The sequence below is a fragment of the Delphinus delphis genome, chromosome 12 (assembly GCF_949987515.2).
Source record: "Delphinus delphis chromosome 12, mDelDel1.2, whole genome shotgun sequence".
Taxonomy (NCBI): Eukaryota; Metazoa; Chordata; class Mammalia; order Artiodactyla; family Delphinidae; genus Delphinus; species Delphinus delphis.
Window position 1 is genome coordinate 87878573 of NC_082694.2, and position 27337 is coordinate 87905909.

At 46.1% G+C, this 27337-nt stretch overlaps 1 protein-coding gene across 2 annotated transcripts in view; it reads right to left on the reverse strand.

The window, feature by feature from the left end:
- TRAPPC12 (trafficking protein particle complex subunit 12) overlaps positions 1-27337 on the reverse strand; it is a 66241-nt gene that overhangs the window by 37551 nt on the left and 1353 nt on the right. The window contains exons 1-3 of one of the 2 annotated variants that reach the window (XM_060027158.1): positions 25195-25302; positions 16182-17399; positions 8810-8926 (exon numbers count right to left, since the gene is read on the reverse strand). In XM_060027158.1, coding sequence (XP_059883141.1) covers positions 8810-8926; positions 16182-17393 — 1329 coding nt within the window. In that variant the 5' untranslated portion in view covers positions 17394-17399; positions 25195-25302. Of the gene's footprint in view, positions 1-8809; positions 8927-16181; positions 17400-25194; positions 25303-27337 lie in introns of those variants that run through there. The other variant, XM_060027160.1, reaches the window with a different exon arrangement.

Below are 27337 nucleotides of genomic sequence, written 5' to 3' on the forward strand. Positions count from 1 at the left end.
CTTTCCAAGATGAGGAGACTGGCACAGAGACAGCGCACCGTCAGGCCTCCTGCTCCGGGGCCATGTGCTGTCCAGCTCTGAGAGCCACTGGTCCATCCTGAGATCAGACTGGAGCCACTTCCCTCGAAACGGTCCCAAGCACGACAGAAACGATTTCCAGGAACACAGGCCTTCCACGTTCTGGTGGGTAGCTCAGAATTATTTTTAGGCTGGTTAAGATAATTTATACTACAACTATCTTCAGATGCTTTCTCCGGTCTAAACTCAGTGCAATAATCCCTTTCTATGGTAACAGCGGCCGTGTATATCCTCCTTGAGCTGCAAACGTGGAAAGGGACAGGGAAGGGTGTTCCGCTGAGTTCGGACCAGCTCTGTGTGTACATCTCAGCGGGTCCCGTGTGCAGGGCTTGGTGATGGCCTCTTCCTGCCCACCTGCGTCACACACACTGACCCCTCCTGCTGGTGACACTAGATCGCAACAGAGCGCATGGGGCAGTCTTCCCAGGAAAGGACTTCAGCTGAGAGCGAGGAAGGGATGACCCAGTGAGGAGGGCAGGTGTGAGCAGCCGGGAAGCACAGGAGCAGGAGGGAAGGCCCTGTGGCCCGAGGGAGGGGGGCAGGTGAGGGTGGCAGCCCAGGTGAGGACGGGAGCAGGTAAGGCCAGGCCCCTGTGCAGGCTGCCAAGAGCATGGCAACATTCTGGAAACAGTAGCCCCTGCAGTGATGAAGAGTGAATCTGAGAGGCCATGCAGATGTCGCCGCAGCATTCGGGAGGGTGCCCAGTCCCTCAGACCCTGTATTGGCCTGTGGACCACACCCACTGCCACTTCGCCCCTTCCGCAGGCTCCAGGCGGCTCTGTGCACCCTCCGAGGAGGTGGGCACTCATCTGCTGCCCGGGGACCGAGCGGCCCGCAGGGCCCAGGATACTCCGTGGTCCTGACAGGACACGCGGCCGCTGCCACCTCGGAGGGACTGTGGACCATGCCCCCTCAATGGCTTGTGACTGGTCCACAGCAAGGAAGGCTCAGAGGCTGAGAAACTTCTACAGGATGAGATGTCTATTGAATAAAATAGTAACAAAAGGGGGCTTGCATGTAGTACATCTCATTTTACTCATTATTATTAATTGATATTGAATTTTACAGAAGTTTTAGTCTGCTAAAGACTGGAAAGTCAAAAAAAAAAAAAAAAAAAACACGGGAAAAACCCAAAACCAAACCCCACTGTCCTCAGTGCCGAGCCTGAAAGGCACAGCTGCAGATGCAGAAGGCAGGGGGACAAGACTGGGTGACAACCTGGGCCTCTGAGACACTCGGAGGAAAAGAAACATAAGCAGCTGGCCGTGCGGCCTGTGCCCGCCAGAGACGGGACGTGGGAGAACCTGCCCGTGGAGGGTGGAGGAGCAGAGGGTGGGGCAGCGGCCGGGGCAGGGAGGACGGGCCGGCCAGTCGGCCGGGCGGCGACGCAGAACCAGAGTGAAGGAAGGTGGCGTCCTGGGAGCAGGGAGGAGACGCGCGCGGGTGGAGGTCAGATCCACCAGATGGGAGGTGAACGAGCAGCGGCGGGCAGTGAGGAGGCAGCTCTGGGGGCCTGCAAGTCGCCAAGCTCCCGGGGGCAGCACCAGGGACAGCGAGACTCAGTGCTCCTTTCTAACCATTACTCGGAGCCTTACAGAGCAAAGGCGGACCAAGCTGGAGACAGGCCAGCTGCCCACTGGGAAGGATCCTGACTGCAGACCTCCGGAGGCAAGTGCCCAGAGGGAAGGGAAGGGTTCTGTCTGGGGGTGGCGTGGGGAGGTGAGGCCATTCATTGAGGAGTAGGGGGAGGGGTGGGGTCTGAAAGAAGCAGGGATCCTTTAAAGAGGCACTGAGAGCAACCAGAAGAGCCCATCAGCACACACACAGGGGACAGGACTTGGGTCCTGGGGACAACGCGTAACCCAACGTAAAACCTGACTCCTTAGTCTTTAGCTTCCTGCGGGCTCAGGGCGGTGGCGAGCAATTAGGGAAACGGCTAACAACGTTCCTCAGGCGCCAGTACTGAAAAGTGGCTTGGGAAACACTGCTCTAGGGTGCGGTCTAGCTCACCCATCCTGCCCGCATAAAAGACAGCCTCGCATTCCAGGTAACTGTCCATTGTGACTGTGTCCTGTCTCCTCCTCTGGGTGAGGTCCTGGGGCAGTGGCCTTGTCTAGGGCACTGGTTTTAGCCTCTAATGGTATTTCTTTACTATGGCCCTTATCACGTATAGATGCTTAAAGATTTGTGAAACATGAAATAGTGAATTCATAGAACTATAAAAGGCAGTAAAAAAAATACATTAGTTAATGGAAGAGATGCAAGTCACAATTTACTAGTGAGTTGACCTTCAACAGCTCCCACTGCCCCCCACCCCCCAAAAAAAAGAACGGAAGAAAAAAGAGGAAAAAAAGCAAATGCCATTGCTAGCCTAAGAAATGAGAAAAAACAATTTTTTAAAAAGAACAAGTCAGGGCAGACAAGGAGACATGAAAGCAAGTACATGCACATGGTACCGGTAAACGTGCACTGCTATACTGTTTCTAAAAAATACGTATTAATAGTCTGTATTAATATGTCTCAAAACTGTCCCTACTCTGACCCAGTCAGTCTCCTCCTAGGATTGATCCTAAAGAAATAATCCAAGGAGGACTGGGTCCAGGACCTGCAGGAAAAAATCCACGTGTAGGTGGAACCATGCAGTTCACACCCATGTTGTTCAAGGGTCAACTGTAATATGGAATTGTGTCTGTATAACACAAATACATATATATATCTACCCATATTGACACAGAGACACTGCATGTACACACACACATACTAAACTAAACGTTAGTACATAATACCATCATGACACCGCTTATATGTGGAATCTAAAGACAAAAATGATACAAATGAACTTATATATAAAACAGAAATAGATTCACAAACACAGAAAACAAACTTCTGGTTACCAAAGGAGAAGTGGTGGGAGGGATAAATTAGGAATTTGGGATTAACATATACACACTACTATATGTAAAATAGGTAACCAACAAGGACCTACTGTATAGCACAGGGAACTCTATTCAATATCTTGTAATAACTTATAATGGAAAAGAATCTGAAAAAGAATATATATACACACACATATGTGTGTATATATATAACTGAATTGCTGTGCTATACACCTGAAACTAACACAACATTGTAAATCAAATATACTTCAAAAAAAATGTTAGTACATAGTAACTAAGATGTTAACCAACAGTGGTTTACGCAATTAATTTCTCTTCCATTTTTCTGAAGTAAGAACATGCTGTTTGTAAAATGAGGAAGAGAGGTCTGGGACTCAAGGACAGGCTGAACACCGGGTAGGACAACAGCCTCACAGACGCGGCCTTTACGTCCTGGTCTAGGAACGGATGGTGGCTTGTCCACCTCTGCCCCACGTGATGGGGCCCCAACTCTTACCTGATGTACAGGAACCATAGTAATGCCTGTAGAGATAACACATCATTTTTTCTACCAAGTACAGATGTGTACCAAGTACTAAGTACGGCAGCTAAAGCACGAGGGGAGAGGGTTTTTTCTGGGGTGGGTGTGTGGGGAGCTTTAGCTCTAGGACATAAGGAGCCCGTTGACTCCGTCCCAGAAGGAATGCGTCTGGGAGCAGAAATATATTAATGAGGCTATCTGATCATGGATATTTATGTATTTTTGAAACAAATAAGAAATAGTTATTACACAGCAAAGACTCCTATCTTATTTTATATCCACTATATATATAGGTACCCGCCACTAATAAAACATTTAAATGCGTAATAAAATTATCTGCAGTACTTTGCAAATATGAAGTGCTCCATAAATGATTAAAAATAGGAAAATGTATCACATAAAAGCCTTCGGCTCTTGCTAGGATTCTTACACTAAGATATGCTTTCTATATTTCAAACCAGATCACCATTAAAAATGAAGCCAAAACCTACCATCTTATTCATTTTTTTAGTAAATGTAAGTCTTTTCAAAAGTGGCTTCTTTCCTGAGAATAGAAAGCAGACCTGTTTATGCTCCTGTTAGCTTCTTCCCACTGACGACTGAGGACAGTCACTCCCACTCCCCCTTCCTTCCCCCCATATACACAGGTTCCGCATTCAAGGACTCTACCAACCTCAGACTGAAAATATTCAGAAAAAATTCCTGAAAGTTCAAAAAAGCAAAACCTGGACTTGCCTTGCACCGGCAAAGAGTCACGTGGCACTTAGATTGTATTAGGTGTTGCCAGTGACCTAGAGATGATGTCAGGGACACGGGGGATGTGGGCGGGTTACATGCCAATACTACGCCCTTTTATACAGATGTGAGCATCACGGGTCTCGTATCCGCGGGGGTCCTGGAACCAAACCCCACGACACTGAGGGACAACTGCCAAGGAAGACTCACGCCGATACCTGCCACTCTTGACGGCACACGCCTTTCTTCGGCTGAGCCCTTTTCTGGTTAATATCACTGGCCGGTAAGTGACACGTAGTCATTTCCAAGCACGCTTACACCAACCCGGCAGCCAAGGTCAGAACGACCTACTTCCCCGGGACAATAACAACGAACAGCGCGTGCAGGGAGCCTGGGCGCCTCCTGCCCGCCTGCCGGCAGCCTGTTTGAGGACTCATCCTGCTCCACTCTGGCCACTGCGGCTCAGGCCCAGAGGTGACCAGACAGCTCCTCTAATCTCTATGTTAAATCTGATTATCTTCTGGTTTGAGAGTCAGACATGGTGGCAGAGGAAACAGAGAGATGAAATGAATTTCTTTGTATCATAATTTAAAAAGAAAAAAACAAAAAAAGGGAAAGAACATAAAGAAGAAGTTGTTAGAAAAGCTGACCATTGACAATTTATGATTCCCAAATAATATCCTTCCTGACAGAATATTTACGTGGCTTAACTACAAGTTTACTGTGTACTTCGAAGACACTTCCAGGCACAGGAATATTTTTGTTCCCGCCGAGTGGGATCAACACAAACTGTCTTGTCCACCAGAGGCCTGGCAGCAATCAGGGGCTACTGACTGTTCCCGGGGGTTCCAGGAGCGCTGGGTGAAGGGGCTGCTACAGGAGTGCGGCCCAGGCCAGGGGCACCTTGCAGGGGCGGCGATACAGTCAGGGCTGGGCGACAGAAGCAAGCGCAGGCCAGAGGTGATGGCTGCAGGAGAGCTGTGGCCGTGGGACTGCCGCCAGGAAGGAGCTCGCCGCACCCCTCCAGCTCCCAGTGCCCCCTCTCCAACGGGGAAGCAGGAGAGCAGGGGCAGGGCAGGAAGGGCCGGAGGACAGACGCAGAGAACGTCCAGGGCTGGCACCGGGTGAACCTGGCCAAGGCAGGTTTTGCGGCCAAACTAGTTCTAGGTTTCCGGGGCTCTCCCGGTCTCAGAGTTGAGGCTGCGGGATTAGCAGCTCGTTTTCAAGCACGCACACGAGCCGGGGCCTCACAGGCAGCCTTCGCGCTTCGTTCTTCCTGCTCAGCACTGTCTGCAGATTCATCCACACTGATGAACGTGGCTCTTGTGCACGTATGTCAACTGCTCCGGATATTAAGGTTTTTAATAAAGCTTTTGGCCAATACAAATCAGACAGCACGTTCCTGAATATATCTTCATGAACACATACAGAGTCTTCCTAAAGTATGTGATTAAAAGCGGCACAAGCCATGGATTTTACCAGCTGCTGCTCAACTGCTCTGCAAGGCAGCCCTTCCGGTTCAGGCGCCCCGCCCACGCACCCCTGCTGACATCTGCCGCTACCAACACGATGGGGTTCACACGCAGGACACTCTTGTCTCACTGAGACTTCTGTGGTCCCAGGGAGGCTGAGCATTTTTTCCATGCTTATTGGCTGTCTGGTTTCCATGAACTGCATCTTCATATCTTTCGCCTGTTTTTCTACCAGGCTGTATCTGTTTCTTATAAATTAGACGAAGGTCTTGATGTGTATTTCAAATACCTTCTCTCATTTTTTAATGCTGTTTATGGTGTTTTTGTTGAACACAGTTTTAAATTTCAAAGTAGTCAGGTTATCGATATTTCCTGGAAGGTTTAGTTTTTTGTGTCTTGTTAAGAAGTGCCTCCCTGGCCTGAGTCTCTTCCATTTTTTGACATTACTTCACTTGGAATTCCCTTCTGGGTGTGCTTAGAAGCAGCGGTCTTTTCATTTTCCCACTTGAACGTCCAGTTAATGCCATGCCCTTCATCCATCAGTTCATTCCCTTCTTTCCCCAATGACCTGCCACGCGACGCGGCTCTTCCCACACACGTCCCCCGTGCCAATCCTGCATGGCCCCTCGGTGTGGGGACCGCCCCTGGCCTCCGTCCTGCTGCTGTGGCGGGCAAGCAGCTCCTGCTTCACTTTCACTCTTTCCAGCTCTTGTCCTTGTGTGAGTTTCCAGTGAGCATGCAGGGTGGACACCGCCTCTATTCCACACGTCAAGTGTGCGCACGTGTGCATGCGTGTGCATACATGTACGTGCGTGTGCGCGTATGCACAGACATGTGCGCTGGATGCAGGGAGGCGGGGGTTACTTCTCCAGCATCGAAAGGGTGAGCACTGCCTTCAGCTTTCGGATGCTCTTTCGCTCCCCGGACTTGCCTGAGAGGTGAGGTAGAGCCGGCGGGGTCAGGGTCCCTCTCTGTTCCTGGAAAAAGGCTGGAGGAGACAGGGCTGGCCTCTGCCCCCTCCTCTCCATCTCCCTGCACAGCTCTGGGTGGCCTGATGGGCGAGCCAGGTAGCAGGTGTGCAGGAGGGGATGAAGGAGACCCGAGGACAGGCCGGGGCAACCACACAGCATTGGCTCTAACGCCCAGCGCCCCCTTCCTTCAGGATAGTGGGACCTCAGCTCCGCAACCCGCGCGAGCCGGGGCCCGTGATTATAGGCCGCCTGCTGCTTGATGATAATTACGGATTTCTCCAGAGTGTCTTGTGCTATTTCTATCTCATTGTTTTCCACCTCTAGTTCCCATTCTTGGTGGTCCTCCTCCATTTTCAATAGTAGATGTCAGAAATGTTTTGGTAAAAAAATTGTTTTTAAAATTAGAATTTAAATATATCATGTTAATCTTTAAGTGCTGTGGAGAAAATCTTAAAAATCTCATAATTATTGTATATGACATGTAGAACTCCGATAATGAAGGTATTTAGATATGGGAAAAAGATCTAAGCTTAAATAAATATGACTTTTTTAAAACTAGAAAGTAAGATATAGACTCTATTTGAGAAACTGAACATAGGCATTCCACAACTTCCAAAAGATGAGAAAAATAGTCCCATAAAAATCACTCAAGTAACTGATAGTATGTACATAACTCTTCCTCACCCACGACTCAAAGGAAATCTTAACGCCACATATGAATGACACCACTGAAGTGATTAAAATGTCTTTCTCCAGAGGCTGTGACATTCATTTCCCTGTAAGTTAACAATCTTAGAATACTCTGACATTACTTAGGAAAATACACTGAGAAACTCTTCCCTAGTCTTAAAGACGAGAGCAATTATTTTAGGACATAATTAAAATGCCAGGGCAAGGTAACGGTCTTTTTATGAATGCATTTCTCACCTTAAACAGGTCTCCTTGTTAGGACTGTTAATAAAATTTCTACTGGCCTCAAGTGTTTTCAACGTATGAAAAACAATCAAACCACCGCATACATTTATTAACAGCAGGAATAATCAAAGGAGGTAAAAGATGGCCTGAGAATTAATGACACTGACTGTGTGTGGCTCCGTGTGTCTTCTCTAAGCTTATCATTACAAGTCACACTTTGGGTACAGCCGACTGCTCACGACACTGGCCAAGTAAAGGGAACGACAGCGGCCCACTGCCCAAGGGAGACATGTTCATTCCACCAGATTCATGTGGCTGTGGACACAGTTACCTTCTAAGACCTGTAACTTCATTAACAAACGATAATGCATAGAGACACTTAAAGGTTTGCTGTTCCCTCTCCCTTTTAAAAATAGAATATCTCCACATCTTTCCTTCCCAAAGCTTCTCATTCATGGGAGCAAGTCTAGAATCACTTCAGTGAAAGAAACTCAATGAAACATTTGATTTACATTTACTAAAAACTAAACTTTAATTGGTTTCAACGTGAAAATGTCAGCAAACCACCTAAGCAAGTGTTTCTTCTTTTCTTTTTTTTAGGTCTCTCTCTGTCTCTTTTCTTTAAGCAAGTGTTTCTTATTGACCTTCTTGAGGACACAAGCTTTTGTAACATCATAAAAGATGCTGTGGGGCAGACAGTTTCCAGTGGCTCACAGGCCACCAGAAGCATCTGCCCCGCCCAGCTTAAAATGCCTGCAGAGTTTCCTATTTCAGAACAGTGTCTCTGTCTGGTGTTTGCACTTACTCCTGTTAATGAATAAAGAAAGGCTTTTGTGCGCATTTCTGGGGAATCCACTCATTTAATAATAAACCTTCTATGCCAAGTGGAGAAAACAGTATTTTAAGAAAATCAACATAAAATTATTTCACTCTAGTTATTTTTGATGAAGCATATTTAATCAAAGTATATACTGCTTCAAGTAATTTGATCATTTGAAATCATGCTTTTTAAAAATTGGACTTAAAAAATAAAAAGTACGTTAACATGATGCTCTTTGCTGCACAGGACTGGTTATCTAATCCAACAAAATTCTATTTATGTGCAAGGGCTTAGGATAAAATACTCAAAGTAATTAACTGGAGGTTAAATATTATGAAGGGAAGCAGGACTTATCAAAAAAAAAAAACCACACACAGAAAATCAAATACACTGTTACTTACAATGAGCTGTTTCAATCCAACAAAAGACTGTTCTACCGAGTTGGCGTTTAAGACCTGTCTCTTTGCTGCAGCTTTTTCACCCAGGAAGCGAAGCATTAAGTCTTTAACTGCATCTCCCTTGAAAGAATGTAAGAAAAACATGTCAGGACAATAAAATGTTAATTAAACTCAGCTAACCAGAGCCCACAGCTATAACCCAAATTTCCTTTTTCTCCGTTGGTGTATGGAGGTCAAAATGTGGTTACAGCAGAGTCAAACTTCAATCAACCAGACGCTAAGGTATCACGATCTTTAATAAAATGTGCAGTTTAGAAGGGCTCTTTCTTTTGCAGAGGAAGCAGGGAAGCACCAGCGCCTGTACCAGGCTTATGTAAGGGGCACAGCAAGCCAGGCGGGGGGCCGGAGGCGCGGGGCACGGGGGGCGTGAGCGACACCGCCCCTGGGAGAAGCGGCGTGCACGGTGGGACCCAGGCTGGGGCGGGCAGGCCTGAGCGCCCTCTGCCCGCATCCCGCCAAGCTGCCGGCCGGCCTGGGCCCCCGGGAGCCCCTAGGGCCTGGCTAGAGTAGTTAGTGGTGGCCCAGGGCACTGCCTTCCGCCCAGGGCTGCGTCTCTCCTGAGCCCAAGGAGAGCAGGGGTCCCTCCCTCTGCCGGGCCCTCCGCTCGGGGAGCGGGCTGCTCCGGAAAGGCCCCCCCCAGCCTCCACACAGGGGCTCACTCAGCCCAAGCCTCGAGTTAGACCCGCCTGCACCTGGGCTGAGTGACCGTATGGGCGGACAGATGGGCGAGGCCAGGGGAAAAGGGATCATCCACGGCCAAGTGACCCAGGAGGAACCTGCGAGGAGCCAGGACGGAGGCTCAGGTGCTTAGAGACCAAGCCGCACGTCTCACACAGGGGCAGAGATCTAGAAGCTGCAGTTCTATGATGTTTTTGCTTTCAGAGGATAAGGTGAAATACTTCAGATGCCAGAACCACAGAAGTGGCTAACTGATCTAGGAGGGATAATTAAAGGGCGGAATAAAAAGAACTCAGCCATATGGCTCCATAAAGCTTTGCACAAATGTAACTCCTCTCAGACAAGGAGCTTTATCTGAGCCAGAGGAACTGCGAACCAGGAAAGGGCAAAATCACATCTTCATGCCGCCGAGGGAAGACCCATCTAACTTCTCCATCATTGCAACCGTCTCAGTTAATAGGACCACACTGTGAAAATCTCCTGCCCTTTAAAATTCTCTGTTAGTTAACATCTGAGTTAGCAGGGAAGTTCCTGAGACACGAGCGTATGCAGAACTGACAATCATCTCACCTCTGAAAGCCCAAAGACGTGACAAAACGCCCTAACATGGACTGGCTCTCGCCGTGTCACTCAGCTGAAGGCAGTTCTGACATGGGGGTCACAGCGCCTTTGCCGCAGACCCTCCATGCTCACTGGAGCGAGGGGAGCAAGCTTCCTCCGCAGGATGTCTTGTGAGCTGTGTGGGGTGGGATCCACCTAGAACCCCAGGGGCCCCTTCCAATCAGCAAACCTTCGGGGAGGGCACCCAGGGCAGGGGAGCATGGGGAGACTGAGCGTGAACGAGTCAGGTGCTGGATCTCAGCTTGCAGAGGGCCTCCCCCGCTGCAGCGTGGGAACGGCTTCAGCAGTGCCTTCTAAGTTTTAAAGGATGAAGTCAAAGCAAAACCCAGAGCAGCTGACTCCCAGAGCACGGGCCTCGGGCTTTACTGTCAGGAAGCCTGATGACACACGCGGTCACAGGCAGTGGTGCTGAAAGGACAGTGGCCCAGCCTCGCCCGGCGCTCTGCCTGGGCACCAACGAGAAACACGGCTGCTCCTCCTGGGAGGGCTCTGTCCTCTTAGTCCTGGGGGAGTGAAACTGCCCAAAAAGACGACATCCCAACAAACAGAAACAAAACAAACTCCAAACTCGAGGTTGTGGAGACATCGGAACCCGCATACGCCGCTGGTGGAATGTAAGACGGTGCAGCCGCTTTGGAAGACAGCTGGGATGTTCCTCAAAGTGTTAACCGCAGGTTTACTATGTAACCCAGCAGTCAGTGGACCCGCACAGTTCAAACCATGTCGTTCAAGGTCAACCGTATGTGACAACAGAAAGGAGTGGTGCACTGACACATGCTACAATTCGGATGACTCTTGAACATGTTTCCATGAGAGAAGCCAGTCATGACAGACCACGTGTCGTGTGATTCATCTGTATCAAGTGTCCAGAGAGGAGAATCCAGAGAGATGGAAAGCGGGTCAGTGGTTGCCTGGCGCTGGGGTGGGGTGAAGGGGTGGGGACTGAAAGCAAGGAGGTCTGGGGCTTCCCACTGGGGTGATGAAAACGTTCCACAAATTGATGTGGTGATGACCGCACAACTCTGTCAAAAATCTAAAAACCACTGAATTGTAAATTAGATGTGTGAATTATGTGGTATGTGAATTGTATCTTAATTAAGCTGTAAAGACAAAAACAGATCTAAACCCCTTTCGTAGGGGGCCCTAAACAGATCGGTATTTAAGGGAAGCTGTTCACTGATACGTCAGCTTTAGGACGGCTGCAAAACGGCTTGCACCGGCCACTCCAGACCTTCCCTATCTCACACACACGTTCAACATAGGTCAGCATCCTTCACATCAGGAACCTAAGAAAGGGGAGCCAGGCCCACCTGTGAATGTGGCGAACAAACTCAGCGGCAGCAACTTCTGCTTCTGTCCATCACAGAGTGACCCAGCCTGGGCTTATCGTCCTAATGTAAACAACTAGAACATGAAAAACACAGACACAACAAGTGTCTTCCGACACAGAGAAGGATGTGATCTGAGACGAGGGAGACAAGGAGTTGAGCTCTTGAACCCAAAGGCAGCTGTGGACGCAGTGGTGCGGGGGTCACACCGAGCACAGGGAACTCGCCGAGCGGGGACTGGCTGGGAGCTGGAGGGCAGCTGGCCGGACCTGGCAGTCAGAGCACCAGACAGGACGGAACCCTACAAAGAGCAGGGCTGGAAAGCCACATGGGCCCGCGAGGGTACCGCTGAGTGGTAAACGGTGTGTGCGACGGGTGGACAGGGAGCCGGGACAGGGCTGTGAGCTCACTTGGGGCTGAGATGTCCAGTCCAGGCGACCACTGCAGAGCGCTCTCGGACACACAGGCACTCGGTACAGGCGTCAGAAAGGTCACCCAAGTATGCAAGCTACTCTAAACTCACCCTGAGAAGCTAAAAAATAAACCTGAAAAGGATCAAAGGAATCTGCTGGCTAGAACAAAATACAAGTCTTTCTGAAGGAAGATGACAAAATATAGACACTCAACATTAGGAAATCCACAACATCCACCCTCTGATAAAAAATCACTAGACATGTGAAAACACAGGCACACGTGACTCATGACCAAAAGAAAAAGTAAATACAAATAGACTCGGAAATTACAGCACTGATGGAATCTTCAGAATAGAACTGCGCAACAGCTATTATAAATGTGCTCAAAGATCTAAAGTAAAACTTGAACAGAATGAGGAGAGAAAAATATATAGAAAGGAACTAAAGGGAAATTATAGAGACAAAAAATACAAAAAATTTACTGACTAGCATCAGCTGCAAACTACAAAGTGCAGAAGGGAAGATGAACAAACTGAAGGACAGAATGACAGAATCCCAAACTTAAGTACAAAGAGAAAAATGATTGAAAACAGAAACAGATCTTTAATGACCTCATTAGTAATATCAAGTAATATGTGAAACTGGAGTTCACAGAAGCAGAGGAGAGAGTGAAAAACAGAAGAGCTAACTGAAGAAGTAATGACCAAAAATGTTCCAAAATTGATGAAAATAATAGAGCCACAAATCCAACAGGGTGAATGAAACCTAAGCAAGATAAACATAAAAGAAAACCATGGGAAGGCACATCAGAATCAAACTGCTGAAAACCAGTGATAAAATCTTAAAACCAACCAGAGGAAAACATATACACTAGGTACAGAAGAGCAAAGATAAAAATTACTACAGACTTCAATCAGCAACGATACCAACTGGCAGATATGGAAGGACACCTTCAAAGTGCTGAAAGGAATAAAGCTGAGTCAACCTCCAAGTCTACGTGTTGTAAACACACTGCATCTCCAGCAAAAAGAGCTTTGATAGTGAAGATGAAATTTCTTCAGACTTAAAGGGGAGAGAATTCGTAGCTAGCAGACCTGCAGGAACAGGTACGTCTTCGGCCATCCGTAGGTTTCCAACACAGGGACTTAGCATGGCCCAGGAAAGGGATTTTCACAAACTGTGGGCTTCCTTGATGGGACTCCCATCAAATCCAAATTGCAGGAAGGGCGAGGGGAAGGAAAGAATCAGGGGGCAGAATCAGACAGGGTGGTGGAAAGGCCCAGTCTCAAGTCTGGACGTTGGGTTTCCAGATCCACCAGCAAGGCCACAGCATTCTGAGTCCCCACCCTACTATTTTCCCTTCACGATCTTACTACCTTTACCACTGACGTTCTGCTGCTTCTAGTTTACTTATCTCTTCTGTCTCTCTCCCTCTCCCTCCTTTACTCCCCCCCTCTCTCTCCTTACTGAACAAGCTTCATACAAATATTCTCCAACTTCCATTCTTCATTGGTTCTGAAAATTTCTGAACGATCATTTCCCCACAAACTTTCCATTTATCTCTTTAAGAACACAGGCCATCTAAGACTCTAATTAGTTAGAAATGCCGACATTCCTCTTTTGATGCTATATGGTTGGATGAAGTGTTACATGCTCACCTTCATGGCCTCTAACTTAACTCAGACTGCTATAGAAGTCACTTCATAAGGAAACAATTTAACAATTTTCCCCCAAAATTTTATCCTATAGGAAGGAATTTTTAATTAGGCACCAACAGGTGAGCAATTTGGAAAAATTTCGAGGTGTTTTAGAAAGCTGACTTAGAACAGTGCTGCAACAGTTACAGTGGCACAGGGAGAAACTTGTGAACAGGTAAATCCAACAAATGCTTGGTTGACCTCTTACAAGCCTGGTGTGCACGGTGAGTTAATAGACGTGTTCTACCCCGATCGTAAGTCCTCTGGCAAATAAACACAGCATTTCCAAGGTAAATCACACAGTTTTTCTTTTCTCTCCTGGGAATGAAAAGTTCTTTGAAGGATAGTATACAACTGAAGAGACACAGGTGAAGAAACAACCAGCACATTTGTTCTATGGGAAAGTCAAAGACATTTTAGGAACTATTCTTAATTCATATTTCAGTTTACCATGAGGTTTCCAAAACAATCACTGTGAATTGCAAGAGGTACGGAAGACACTGCCTTCAGATTTAAAGGAAGCAGAAAGGAAACACGCTGTCTCCTGGCTGGCCGCTAGTGTGGGTCCTGCCCATGCAGTGGGCGCCCCAACCCTGGCTGATCACCCAATGCCCTGCTTATTTCACAGTAGCCACCTGGAAGCTTCAAAGCTGCAGAGGAGCTATCACAGAACCCGTGCTTTTCCCTGGTAGAAAGGGCCTCCATGCCTGATTCAATCTGGGTTAAACTAGGAATGAACATCAGCACTTTGTGTTCCCAACTCAAGAACGACCAACATGCTTCACTGCAGGAGACGACCCAGCCACCCCAGGGCATTCAGCATCCCCGGCCCTGTCCGTGAAAGCTCATGTGCTCAGCCCAGCCCTTTAGGCGACCACAGTGAAATACCTCTACATGGTTCTAAATGCACCCTAGGAGCCCTGGGCCTCAGCACCCTGTGCGGAACCACTGGGTTAAGTCATCAAATCCTGAACATCAAATATCCCTGAAATCAGAGTCCATAACTGTGATTCACTGAAAAGACCCTGTGAAGGTAAATTCATGTTCAGTACATTCTGCTTGAGAGGGTGGAGGAGGGGGCTGAGGACAGTGCCTGGTGGGCAGCAAGCCCACAAGGAAGATGCGCTTAGTGAGCAAATACACTGTAGAGACGGACGTGCAAAATATCTGGAACCTGCAGGCTTTCACTTCAGTTACTGAGAAAAACAGCCAACTGGCCTCACTTCTCCAGCAGCCACTCTACTTCTTACGGGGTTCGGCCTCACGGGGCTCAGGGCTCCACTGCCTGCACCGGGCTTTCTGACCCCGCCAAGTGTGTGGGAAGGGGGACTCCTTCCCCCGGGAGGGCCTGGTGAGGACCGCAGGGTCCCCCTTCAGTTCCCAGAGGAGAGACCCACGCAAGACCTCATGTGGCACAGACACTGTTGATCCCACCTGCAACCTGGGCGGGACAAACTACACCTGACATGCAACTGAGCTAACCTCACGTGGACGTACACACATACCTACAAAAACATTATCACGTAAGGCAAGCTACATGCCATCTTATAAAATACGAACCTCATTAAGTATTTTGCTATAACATCATTTTTATTTTTTCTTTTTTTCACGATAAAAATATTTATTTCAATATAACATCATTTTTAATACCTACGTAAACATTCCACTGAAAAAACAAGATGTGTCAAATGTATTCAACCAGCCTTTTGATAATGGACTTTCAGATGGTTTCAGGTTCTTTGCAATTATAAACCTCACTCTGATGGGCAGCCCAAAAGCTGGGTATTTGTACATCAGTGAGATTATTTCCTTACAAATAATTCCTAAGGGTGGGATTTCTGGGTCAAAGGATATGCGCGTTTGGATGTGCGTTTTACAACTTTACTTAAGAAAGTTTGTACCAAATTATCAGTCCCACCAGGGCTGCTTAAGCAGGCTATTTTCTCACATTCTAACAAACATGGAAAAATTATAAATAACTTAGACAACAGAAAATGTAAATAACTTTATCACCTTTGATTACTGGTAAGATTGAACTTTTTAATATTGCTATTTACTGTATGTAATATTTATATATTTTTATGACTTATTATTTTGAGGGGCCATTCGTATTTTTTTTTTAACCAAATCTATAAGAACTCTTTCTACATCAAGCACATTATATGTACTGCAGATATAGTTTTCCATATCTAAAAAGAGGAACGGGGATTTATCATTTACTAGAGCTCAAATGTCATGAATAAACTGATCACGCAAAGTTCAGAACTACTTCAGAGAACTGTTACGCAAATACCTTGTTAGTACTTATTTCTAAGACTCTGATTAGTACCTAAACCACATTATATCAGAGAAATCAGCAGGGTTCCAAATTACCTAGTGACATCATAAAGATTCCCGCAATCAGAATCTTTGGAACTGCTGAAAAATAAGGGTTTTTCAATCCTTGAAAGGTTTTTTACACGTGGATATACATGAAACACAAACAGATGAAAAGCAATGAGCTGCGGACACAGAATCACCAGTTCTGCTGAGAAGCATCCAGCAGCCCACGTTCGCTCTAAAGCCCCTGTGCTCTCACCTGGATGTTGTCGAACTTGAGGCCCGGCATGGTGAGGTCCTCCTTGCCCACGAACACCGTGCTGCACTGCTGGGTGGTGACTGAAATCAGCACGCTCCTGGTTGCCTCCCCGGGAATCCAGGCGTCGTTTCTCCGGTCCATCTCGCTCATGCTCAGGGCGGTGGCAAAGGGGTCCTCGCTCCCGGCAAACACAGCCTGGATCTGTGAAAACGGTTTTGGAGACTGAGGAATTTCCAGAGAAGCTGTGGAAACACCTGACTCTGATCTTTCCGTCCCTGGGGAGTAAGAAGGGTCAGCAGAACCCAGGGAGTCTTCCCCCACTGGGGTAGCGGCGAGTGAAGACAAGCTTTCAGGAATCGAAGGGCTGGCGTTGGGATTACTGACGGAGATGAAGGTGGAGGTTGTGAAGGAATCAAAGAAGTCCGAGGCCAAGGAGTTAGTGCTGGTTGTATCGCCAAAAAATTTGCTCAGGCTAGGGCTCGGCTGGACCACCTGAGGAGGGGTCCTGGCGGCCGCTTCGCTCACGCCGCTGAAACTGGGCGATTTCACCATCTGGGACTCGAAGCCATCGCGCAGGACCTGGGGCTGGGAGCCGGCGGGCGGCGGCTGGCTGAAGATGGTGCACATGGGCACCGGCTCGTCTTTGGGGGACGGCTGCCGGGGGGACAGCCCTGATGCCGGCCCCGCTGCGGGCGCCCTCACGTCCCCTGGGCCCAAGTCCTCTGCACCCTCGTGCTCAAAGGTGGGCAGGTCTTTCACCTCCTCTTGCTCTGGGTCTTCCTTCAACGATGCTCTGCTGTCGGGGGTCATGTCCGAGACGTCTTTAGGTGTGTCCTCTCCCTCACTTTCACCACCATCACTCAGAGCGTCCAGCGCTTCTTCATCGACGACGCTTTCCCGTCTGTGATCTGAGCCGCCTTCTGCAGTCTCGACGACATCCTGCAAACAACCCAGGTCCCCCGCGCCATCCTCGCTGTTGTTCGGGGAATCAGAGATGAGGACGCTCTCCATCATGGGCTCGTCGAGCTTGTCCACTAAGTTATTCGAGTCTTCTGACCCAAACTCGTCTCCACCGAGATCAATAGTTTCCTCATGATAGAGGAGCTGCCGCTGGTCTTCCTGGGGCCCTTGCGGAGCCATGCTCTGGGCTGGCCCCTCGGCTGGGCCACTCTGCTCGGGCGCCTGCTGCTCGGCACCTCTAGCACTCTCCATGGTCACCTGAAACAAATGCACATCAACTCATCAGCTTATATCTCAGTTACTATTACGATGATTTTATCTTACTGAAATTGTTTTTGAATTTATAAAAATGGTGAGTTCGTGTCCTTGTAATGGTGGATACATGTCATTATATACATTTGTTCAAATGCATAGAATGTACCACACCGAGAGAGACAACGTAGACTGTGGACTTCGGGTGATTATGATGTGTCAACACAGGCCCATCAGTTATAACCAGCGCACCATCTGGCGGGGATGTGGATAATGCGGGAGGCTCTGCCTGTGTTGGGGCAGCAGGGAGATGAGAAGCCTTTGCACCTTCCTCTCAATTTTGCAGGGAATCTAAAACTGCTTTAAAAAATAAAAGTCGGCTAAAAATATTTATCAGTTTATCAGCTATATATTCAAATGGTTTAAAATTCAATAGCCTCCATTTCTCCAGCCATTTATTTATTTTTGTGGTAAAAGACACATCATATAAAATCTACCACCGTAATCACTGCTAAGTGTATAGTTCAGTGGCATTGAGTACATTCAGTTTGTTGTGCGACCATCACCACCAGCCATCTCCAGAACTCTTCTCATCCTGCAAAACTGAAATAAATAATACAATAAACACTAACTCCCCATCTTCCGCTCCCCTAGCTCCTAGCAACCACCATTCTCTTGTATGTCTCTATGAATCTGACTACGCTAGGGAGGGACCCTAAATATGGTATTTGTGGAATGACGTGGTATTTGTCCTTTTGTGTTTGGCTTATTTCACTGAGCACAATGTCCTCAAGGTTTACCCATGTTATTGCATATGTCGGAATTTCCTTATTTTTAAAAAACGATTATTATTTTTTATTTATTTTCTGCTGTGTCAGGTCTTAGTTGCAGTGTGCAGGCTCTTCACTGCGGCGTGCGGGCTTCTCTCTAGTTGTGGCGTGTGGGTTTTCTCTCTTTAGTTGTGGCGTGCAGGCTCCAGGGCCCGTGGGCTCTGTAGTTGTGGCACGCGGGCTCTAGTTGAGGTGCGTGAGCTCAGTAGTTGCGGCGCGCAGGCTTAGTTGCCCCACAGCATGTGGGATCTCAGTTCCCTGACCAGGGACCAAACCTACGTCCCCTGCATTGTAAGGTGGATTCTTTACCACTGGACCACCAGGGAAGTCCCAGAATTTCCTTATTTTTAAGGGCGAGTTAATATCCCATTGTACGTACATACCATGTTTATCCATTTATCTGTTGATGAACACTTAGATTACTTCCATCTTTTGACTACTATGAATACTGCTGCTGTGAACATGGGTGTACAAATATTTCTTCGAGACCCTGCTTTCCACTCTTTCGGGTAAAAACCCAGAAGTGGGATTCCTGGATCATTCATGTGGCAGTTCTATTTTTAATCTTGTGAAGAACTACCCAAACTATCTTCCATTAGTTACACCATTTTAAATCCCCACCAAGAGTGCACAACGGTTCCCATTTCTCCACATCCTCACTAGCACTAGCTAATTTTCTGTCTTTTTGACAGTAGTCATCCTAACGGGTGTGAGGTCTCAGCCTTTTAAACCCTACTCATTCTTTAAGACGCAGCTGAAGTTCCGCCTCTGCCCTCAAGCCTTCCCAAGACAAGACTACTTCAGCCTATAGTAACAACATATACAAAAATAAACTCAAAGTAGATTAAAGACCTAAATGTAAGACTGGATACTATAAAACTCCTAGAGAAACACACAGGCAGAACACTATTTGACATAAATCGCAGCAATATTTTGGATCTGTCTTGGAAGTCAAAGGAAAAAAAAGCAAAAATAAATAACTAAACTTAAAAGTTTTTGCACAGCAAAGGAAACCTTGACAAAAGGAAAAGACAACCAACTGAATGGGAGAAAATATTTGCAAATGATATGACTGATAAGGGATTAATATCCAACATATATAAACAGTTCATACAACTCAACATCAAAAAATCAAACAACCCAATTGAAAAATGGGCAGAAGAACCAAACAGACATTTTTCCAAAGAGGAAATGCAGATGGCCAACAGGCACATGAAAAGATGCTCAACATTGCTAATCATCAATGTAAATCGGAACCACAGTGAGATACCACCTTACACCTGTCAGAATGGCTATCATCAAAAAGAACACAAAAAATGTTGGCAAGGGTGTGGAGGAAAGGGAGCCCTCCTGCACTGTTGGTGGGAATGTAAGTTGGTGCAGCCACTGTGGAGAACAGTACGGAGGTTTCACAAAAAATTAAAAATAGAACTACCGTATGAGCCAGCAATTCCACTTCTGGGTATATATTCAAAAAAAGAAAAAACACTAATTCAAAAAGATACACCTACCCCAATGTTCATAGCAGCATTATTTACAATTGCTAAGATATGGAAGCAGCCTAAGTGTCCTTCAACAGATGAATGAATAAAGAAGATGTGGTATGTATGTATGTGTATACACACACACACACACACACACACACACACACACACACACACACACGTACACACAATGGAATACTACTCAGCCATAAAAAAGAACAAAAATTTTCTATTTGAAACAACATGGATGGACTTGGAGGGCATTATGCGAAGTGGAATAAGTCAGAGAATGGCAAATACTGTATGATGTCACTTATTTGTTGAATCTAAAAAATACAACAAACAAGTGAATATAACAAAAAAAGAAGCAGACTCATAGGTACAGAGAACAAACTAGTGGCTACCAGCAGGGAGCGGGAGAGGCAATACAGAGGTGGGGGCATGAGAGGTACAAACCACTGGCTATGAGACAGGCTACAAGGATGTATTGCACAACACGAGGAATATAGCCAATATTTTGTAATAACTGTAAATGGACTGTAACCTTTAAAAATTGTATCAAAAGAGAAAAAAACAAAAAAAGTAACTATACTCAGCTGGTCTCTAGGTAAGATTACTTTTTTCTCTGTCAACACTTTCATCACAGTATTGCAAATTAGCTCTCTTTCCCTTTTATAGCCTGGACCACCCTGAGATCCAAAAGCAAGATTACTTTAAAGTAGGTTCAAAGTTAAACATTTTGGAGAAGTTTCTTGACCAGCATAGTCAGTTACTAATTCCCCATTTACTACATATTCACTTAATAATTATTAGCTATAAATAAGTCAAAAATACAATGAAAAGGAACGAAAGCCCCTTTACTTGTAATGTTTCACAGCTCCAATGGGAGGCTGCCTCAGGAACATCAGAGTGGACGAACCCCAACGTGTAAGGCTCTTCCCTGGTCCTCCCCAGGCAGGACACGAAGACTAAGCATGAAGACCACGGAACGGCAATGACTTTGTTTAACCTTTGCAACAGCCAGACGAGACAGGCATCGGCTGCCCCAAAATACAGATGAGGACACTAAGAACCAGAGAAGTGATGGGACTCATCTGACCAGGAATGGAAGCAGGGCCCCTGACTAAGCCCCTGAGGACTCAAGTACCCCGCGCCCACACAGTGCCCGGGAGATGCCAGGAACCACTGCTGGTTAACCAGGCCCTTCTTGGAATAAAAACAGTGCAGATGATAATGCCAGATGCCCCGTTACTACGTTAATGGACACCTGTGAAAAACTGTATGATATAAGGTCCAATACATACAATTACAGGAGAAGGTGAAGAGTATCAAAACTGGCAAAATCACACAGATACCTTCTTTATATGCAGGGAAAAGTGGAGAAAAGTCTACTCTTAAAGTAAGCAGAAGTCACTGCCAGGTTAATTGGTGTGTATTACAAGATACAGAGAAAGACAGACTAAAATGGGGGGACCTAGGAAAGACTGTGCACAGATGACCTTGAGCTGCTTCTCACCAGGCAACGCAATAAGAGAAGACGCATCACTATCGAGACCCATTCATTATGCGGACTGGATCATTACAGCAAGAAACAACTGCTTAAGCAATAATTAAAGAAACCCAGATTGAAACTATGATTTTAAAAAATGTGACCTGCGAAATAGGCAAAGATTTTTAGAAGTGACAGTTCTGGGGAATTTTAGGGAAACTTACTTATTGGCAAGGGGAATGCAACCTTTCTGAAGAACAGCTTGGCAAGGAATAAAACTCTGACAAGCAATTCTGCGTTTAGCAACTCACCTAAAATTCTTGTTTTTAAAGAAATCATCTTCTGAAAGGAAGAAAGCTAAGAGGAACGCTCTTTCAAGTCAATGCTTAAGTCTGTAACTATGTTTTGATTCTCCCCAGTAACCTTGTTTCTAATCCAATCTCATTTAGAAAATCAATGTCACCTGTTTCCTAGTGACACTGTTTACACAGATGTCACCCAGCCCAGAGTAAAAATTAGATTGTTTACCTTAATTTCTGAATGGAAGCTACACATTCATCAGAAACATCGCCAAAGGACTGGGCTGAGACGCCCTGCAAGTCAGGGGTCATTGCTCGCCGAGCGCCACTGTGTCTCAGACACCAGCTACATTAAGGCTACATTACTGGCTCTCAAGGAGATGACAGAGAGGAAACTAAGTAACTGTGACACACACGCCGCTCTGGCCCCAGGAAAGAGGGCTGTCTATGGAACGGGACAGCGGTGAGAGCTCCGTCTCGGCTTTCTGACTCCTTTCACTGGAATACCTTAGAAGGTTCTTGCTCCTTTCCCTGACTCTTCTGAAGGCCCCTCTTCTATAAACAACCTTTATTAAACTGGAGTGGATACAATGTTTATAACACCTACTTCCCCTCCTTTTCTGGGCTAATATTCTGAGATTTGTCACACCCTTGTTTTTCCTTAATTTTCCACATTTGTTTCCTCAGACGTGTTAGATTTCTCAGTTTTTTCCTTAGTTTCCCCTCCCCACTTTTAACCTGAGACCCAACCCTGTAAGTGGCATGAAGCTGTGATTCACTCATCTTTGCTGACGATGCTCTACTGGGTGACGGTTCCACAGCCTAAGATCTATTCTTCTGTTGATGGATATTTGAGGTGTTAGGTTTGTGAATCTACAGACAGTGCTGTTATGAATATTCTTGTACATGTCTCCTGCTGTACGTGTGAAAACTCCTTCATGACATTATTAAAAGTTAAGCGTGTGCGGTGGGTCATTCATGGAGAATACACCTCTTTATCAGATAACGCCAAATTGCTTTACTAAGTGGTTGTACCAATTTACACACTTAGTAGCGGTGTGTAAATAGTCTTCTTGTTCAACACATTCACCTACACTTGATATTGTCAGACTTCATAATATCAAGATGATATTAAAAATTCCTACAAATCAATAGGATTACAGAGGATCCAACAGAAAAATATTTTGCACAAATATTTGAACAAGGTGAAAGGGATACACATTTCACAAGCATGTGTCCTGTGACTTCAACAGCCATTCAACTTGATTTTTCTAGAATGATTCCACTTTACACCCATGGTTGCAGTAAAATTAAGCACCTCTTTTCACTCTCAAGAGTCCTGGTTGAGACAAAAATGGTCCCACTACTTACGTATCACGGAGGAACTCCTGCACATGGGCACCAAAAGTTATGACCATGAACGTCACAAACAGAAAATAGAAACAAAATGCCGCCCCCTTTTCAAAGCCCCCAAAATAAAAAATCTGGAAAGAACCACTGCCCATAGGTACCATAATAAATAAACAGCAGTATTTTCAAAAATGGAATACTAAACAGCAGTGAAAACGAATGAGCCATCCTATAGTGAATGCAACAATGTTTGAATCTCACACATCTGATTCTGCACCCAGAACCGGTAGAAAAATAAACAGTATGATTTTCCATATAAAGTTCAAAACATGAAAATGAAACAATATACTATTTTAGGAATACAAACACAAAAACAAGGTGATAATAACACCCAATTCGGTTGGGAAGGAGCTTGGAAGTGACAGCAAGGGGAGGTTTGATGGGGGAGGGACCCATGAGAGTCTAAGCTGCTGGCAGCACTAGTGACAGAAGACGGCGTCGGGTCTGCACTTGAACTTTGTGTTTTCCATGTATGTTACATGCAGTTTTTACATTTCATAATCTAAAAATGGAAAAGCATATGAATCTGTTCTTGATTTGCATGTGATATAAATCTTTGCTTCTCTTACTATTGATTTAATGAATTTTATGAAATCATAGACATGGTTTTAAGCCTATGTCAGCACCAAAATGCTAGCAAAGAAATCGGATTTTCTCTTTGTCCAGTTGAGTTCTTTGCACAATGAGCTTAATTAATGCCTTAAAATATTTTTAAAGTACTAACTTTAAGTGATTTAAATTCACTAAGAATAATGAAAACTACTGCTGTTCAGGCCCCCTTTCTGGACATAAGACTCTGCAATTACAAATCTTTTACCAGATTGCAATAATGTAAACCGTATTCCCATGAAAGAACTATGCCATGAGGTAGGAATCCAATTAGCACATATTTATAAAAGCCCCACGTAAAGAACACCCACCACAGATCAAGCATTTTACATGAGTTATCATAGTTAATCCTTAGGATCAACTCACAAAGCATTAGCTCCATCATACAGCAGAGAAAGTCAAGGGATTTGCCCAAAGCCACAGTACCAATACTTGATGCTGACAGGATTCCAACAGTTTTTCTGCCTCTGCTCTCCTCGTAAGGCTCCTAGACAGGTCGTGACCGAGAGCCGCAGGCGGAGGCACAAAGCGCTCTGAGTAACTGCTTGAGTCTTAGCTTCACTGATAAATAAGGTGACCTTTGAAAATGATTTAATCCTTTAGCCTCGGCTTCCTCATCTGTAAACTGGGATAATGAAGATTAAATAGCAACGGATGCCCAGGAACTTTTTAAACTGTGATGAGCTGCACATAAACATAGTAATTACAAGTTTAATAACGAAGCAGCGTGGTAACACAGTCTTGGAACGGTGAAGATCCTGTCTGAAATCACAGGATGTGCGGACTGGTGAATTTTATCCTATTTGAAGTCCTCAATCCCTTCTCCCAGCCCATCACACAGGGGCCCTAACTCGCTGTATGCCACCCAGTACAACCTTCTGAATTGACGAAAAGAAACAAGAAGTATTTAAATACAGTGTTTTCTAGTAGCTATAAAGAGATATGGCAGGTCCAAGGAAATGTTTCATTGGGGTCAAACTCTTTTGTGGATGAGGGTGAGGAAAACAGGCATATTTTAAAGCACATCTTTAAGCCTTATGCTCTTTTACAATAAAAGTGTTTTCAAATCTTCCCAGTATATGCACTCTTATCAGTCAGCTCTGTCCTGGATGCTGTCCTGGAAGGAATCAGCCAACATTTACAAGACTTACATGCTTTTACACAAACCACCGCATTTTGCCCGCACAATACTGAGTCTGGTCGGGCGAGTCACTGTGAACTGTCCACCTGAGAGTAAACCAGGACTAAGAAGTCACTGAGGGCCACGGCTGGGACCTGGGCCGCAGACCCCTCCCCAGCTTTCGGTGCCAAGCATTGGGGGCTGCTCCGGGGGTGTGCAGCCAACGGCCGCCCCCGGAAGGGAAGGCCCGCGCTGCGGACCCGGCAGGACCAGCTTGGGCTTGGCGGGAGGAGGGACAGAGACGAGACCCCGGGGAGGAAACACCCTCGGAGAGGAGAGACCTCCGGGGAGGAGACCCCCCGGGGAGGAAACCCCGGGGAAAAGAACTCCCGGGAGGAGACACGCCCGGAGAGGAGAGACCCGGGGAGAAGAACCTCGGGGAGGACACCCCGGGGAGGAGACCCGGAGAGAAGACCCCCGGGGGACTGTGTCTGAGGGCCGGCGGGGCTGCGGTTAGGGACAGCACGACCCCCTCCCTACAGCCCGGGCCCTGTCCTCACCTGCCACCGGCCCCCTGGGGTTGGAGAAAGGGTCACCTACAGCCGTAACCCAGGGGGCAAGAAGGATAGAGGAAGCCGGGAAGGAGTGACTGGAATCGACGCCTCCTGCGGCTTCTGCGCCTGCGCGCGCCTGCTCCCGCGCATGCCCAGTGCAGGAGCCAAGCGCCCGGCGCGTTTCCGGTTCATGCATTGGTGGGCGGGGCGTGGGCCCCAAGGTGGGGATCGGGGGCGGGGAATGCGCGGGGGAAGTTCAGCCCTTCCCTGGGACTGGGGAGGGAAATCGTTGTGACCTTCAGAGGCAACAAACAAACCTGTGGCAGAGGGGCAGCTGGAAGGGAGATGGTTAAGCTCTTTATTTTCCTGGCCAAAGCACCCTAGAAACATTTATTTTCAGGGATTTGTCTTTGTGCCTATATGTATTTTCAACTTTTCCTGCCATGCATCTGTACTACTGTGTAACCACATTAACGATAAAAATGGTAATAATAGTACGAATAATGGCTGGGTGGATTTAATCCAGCAGTATGAAGATCCTGCATTCCTTAGCGCCGCAACTTAATCTTAGGCAAACGGTGCCGGTGAATAGGATGCCCACGTCTGTGCCTCTGCTTCCTTGATTTCTGGTGTAACCACCCAGATCTCTTCGTTCATCCAAGGATTCCTAACTAGCTTAAGTACCAGGCACAGCGCTAGGCGCTGGAGCACAACTAAGCCAAACCAGACCCAGCCAATTCTTTATTCTTATTTTTTAATGATTTAAAATATTTTATTTTTGACAAATAAAAATCGTATATATTTAAGGGGTACAACATGATGTTTTGATATCTAACCTAAGTGTCCATCATCGGATGAATGGATAAAGAAGATGTGGCACATAAAAAGAAACGAAATTGAGTTATTTGTAGTGAGGTGGATGGACCTAGAGTCTGCCATACAGAGTGAACTCAGAAAGAGAAAGACAAATACCGTATGCTAAAACATATATATGGAATCTAAGAAAAAAAATGTCATGAACCTAGGGATAAGACAGGAATAAAGACACAGATCTACTAGAGAATGGACTTGAGGATATGGCGAGGGGGAAGCGTAAGCTGTGACAAAGTGAGAGAGTGGCATGGACATATATACACTACCAAACATAAAATAGATAGCTAGTGGGAAGCAGCCGCATAGCACAGGGAGATCAGCTCAGTGCTTTGTGACCACCTAGAGGCGTGGGATAGGGAGGGTGGGAGGGAGGGAGATGCAAGAGGGAAGAGATATGGGAACATATGTATATGTATAACTGATTCACTTTGTTATAAAGCAGAAACTAACACACCATTGTAAAGCAATTATACTCCAATAAAGATGTAAAAAAAATTTTATTTTTGACAAATAAAAATCGTATATATTTAAGGTGTACAACGTGATGTTTTGATATATCTATACATTGTGAGATGATGACCACAATGGAACTAATGAACTTATTCATCACCTCACTTATTTCCCATTTTCTGTGTTTGTGGTGAAAACACTTGAAATCTACTCTCCACAAATTTCAATTATAGTATATTTTTTTAAATTGGAGTATAATTGCTTTACAACGTTGTTAGTTTCTGCTGTACAACGAAGTGAGTCAGCTGTATGTATACATATATCCCCTCCCTCTTGGACCTCCCACCATCCCACCCATCTAGGTCATCACAGAGCACCAGGCTGAGCTTCCTGTGCCTTATAGCATGTTCCCACTAGCTATCAAGTATAGGATACATTATTATTAACTATCTCTCCAGAACTTATTCATCTTACAGTTGAAAGTTTGTACTTTTTGATCAATATCTCCCCTTTCTCCCACCCCTCAGCCTCTGGTAACCGCCATTCTGCTCTCTGTTACAATGATTTCAACTTTCTCTTTTAGATTCCACATGTATGTGGAATCATACTGTATTTGTCTTTCTGTATCTGGCTTATTTCATTTAGCACAATGTCCTCTAGGTTCATTCATGTTGTCACAAACGACAGGACCTCCTTCATTTTAAGGTTGAATAATATTTCATTATATATATAAAAAAACATTGACCAGCTTAAACTGCTTATTCTCCTTAAATTGATTAATCAAACCTTGAGTTATTTTACAGACAGCACTGCACGTGTCTCCAGG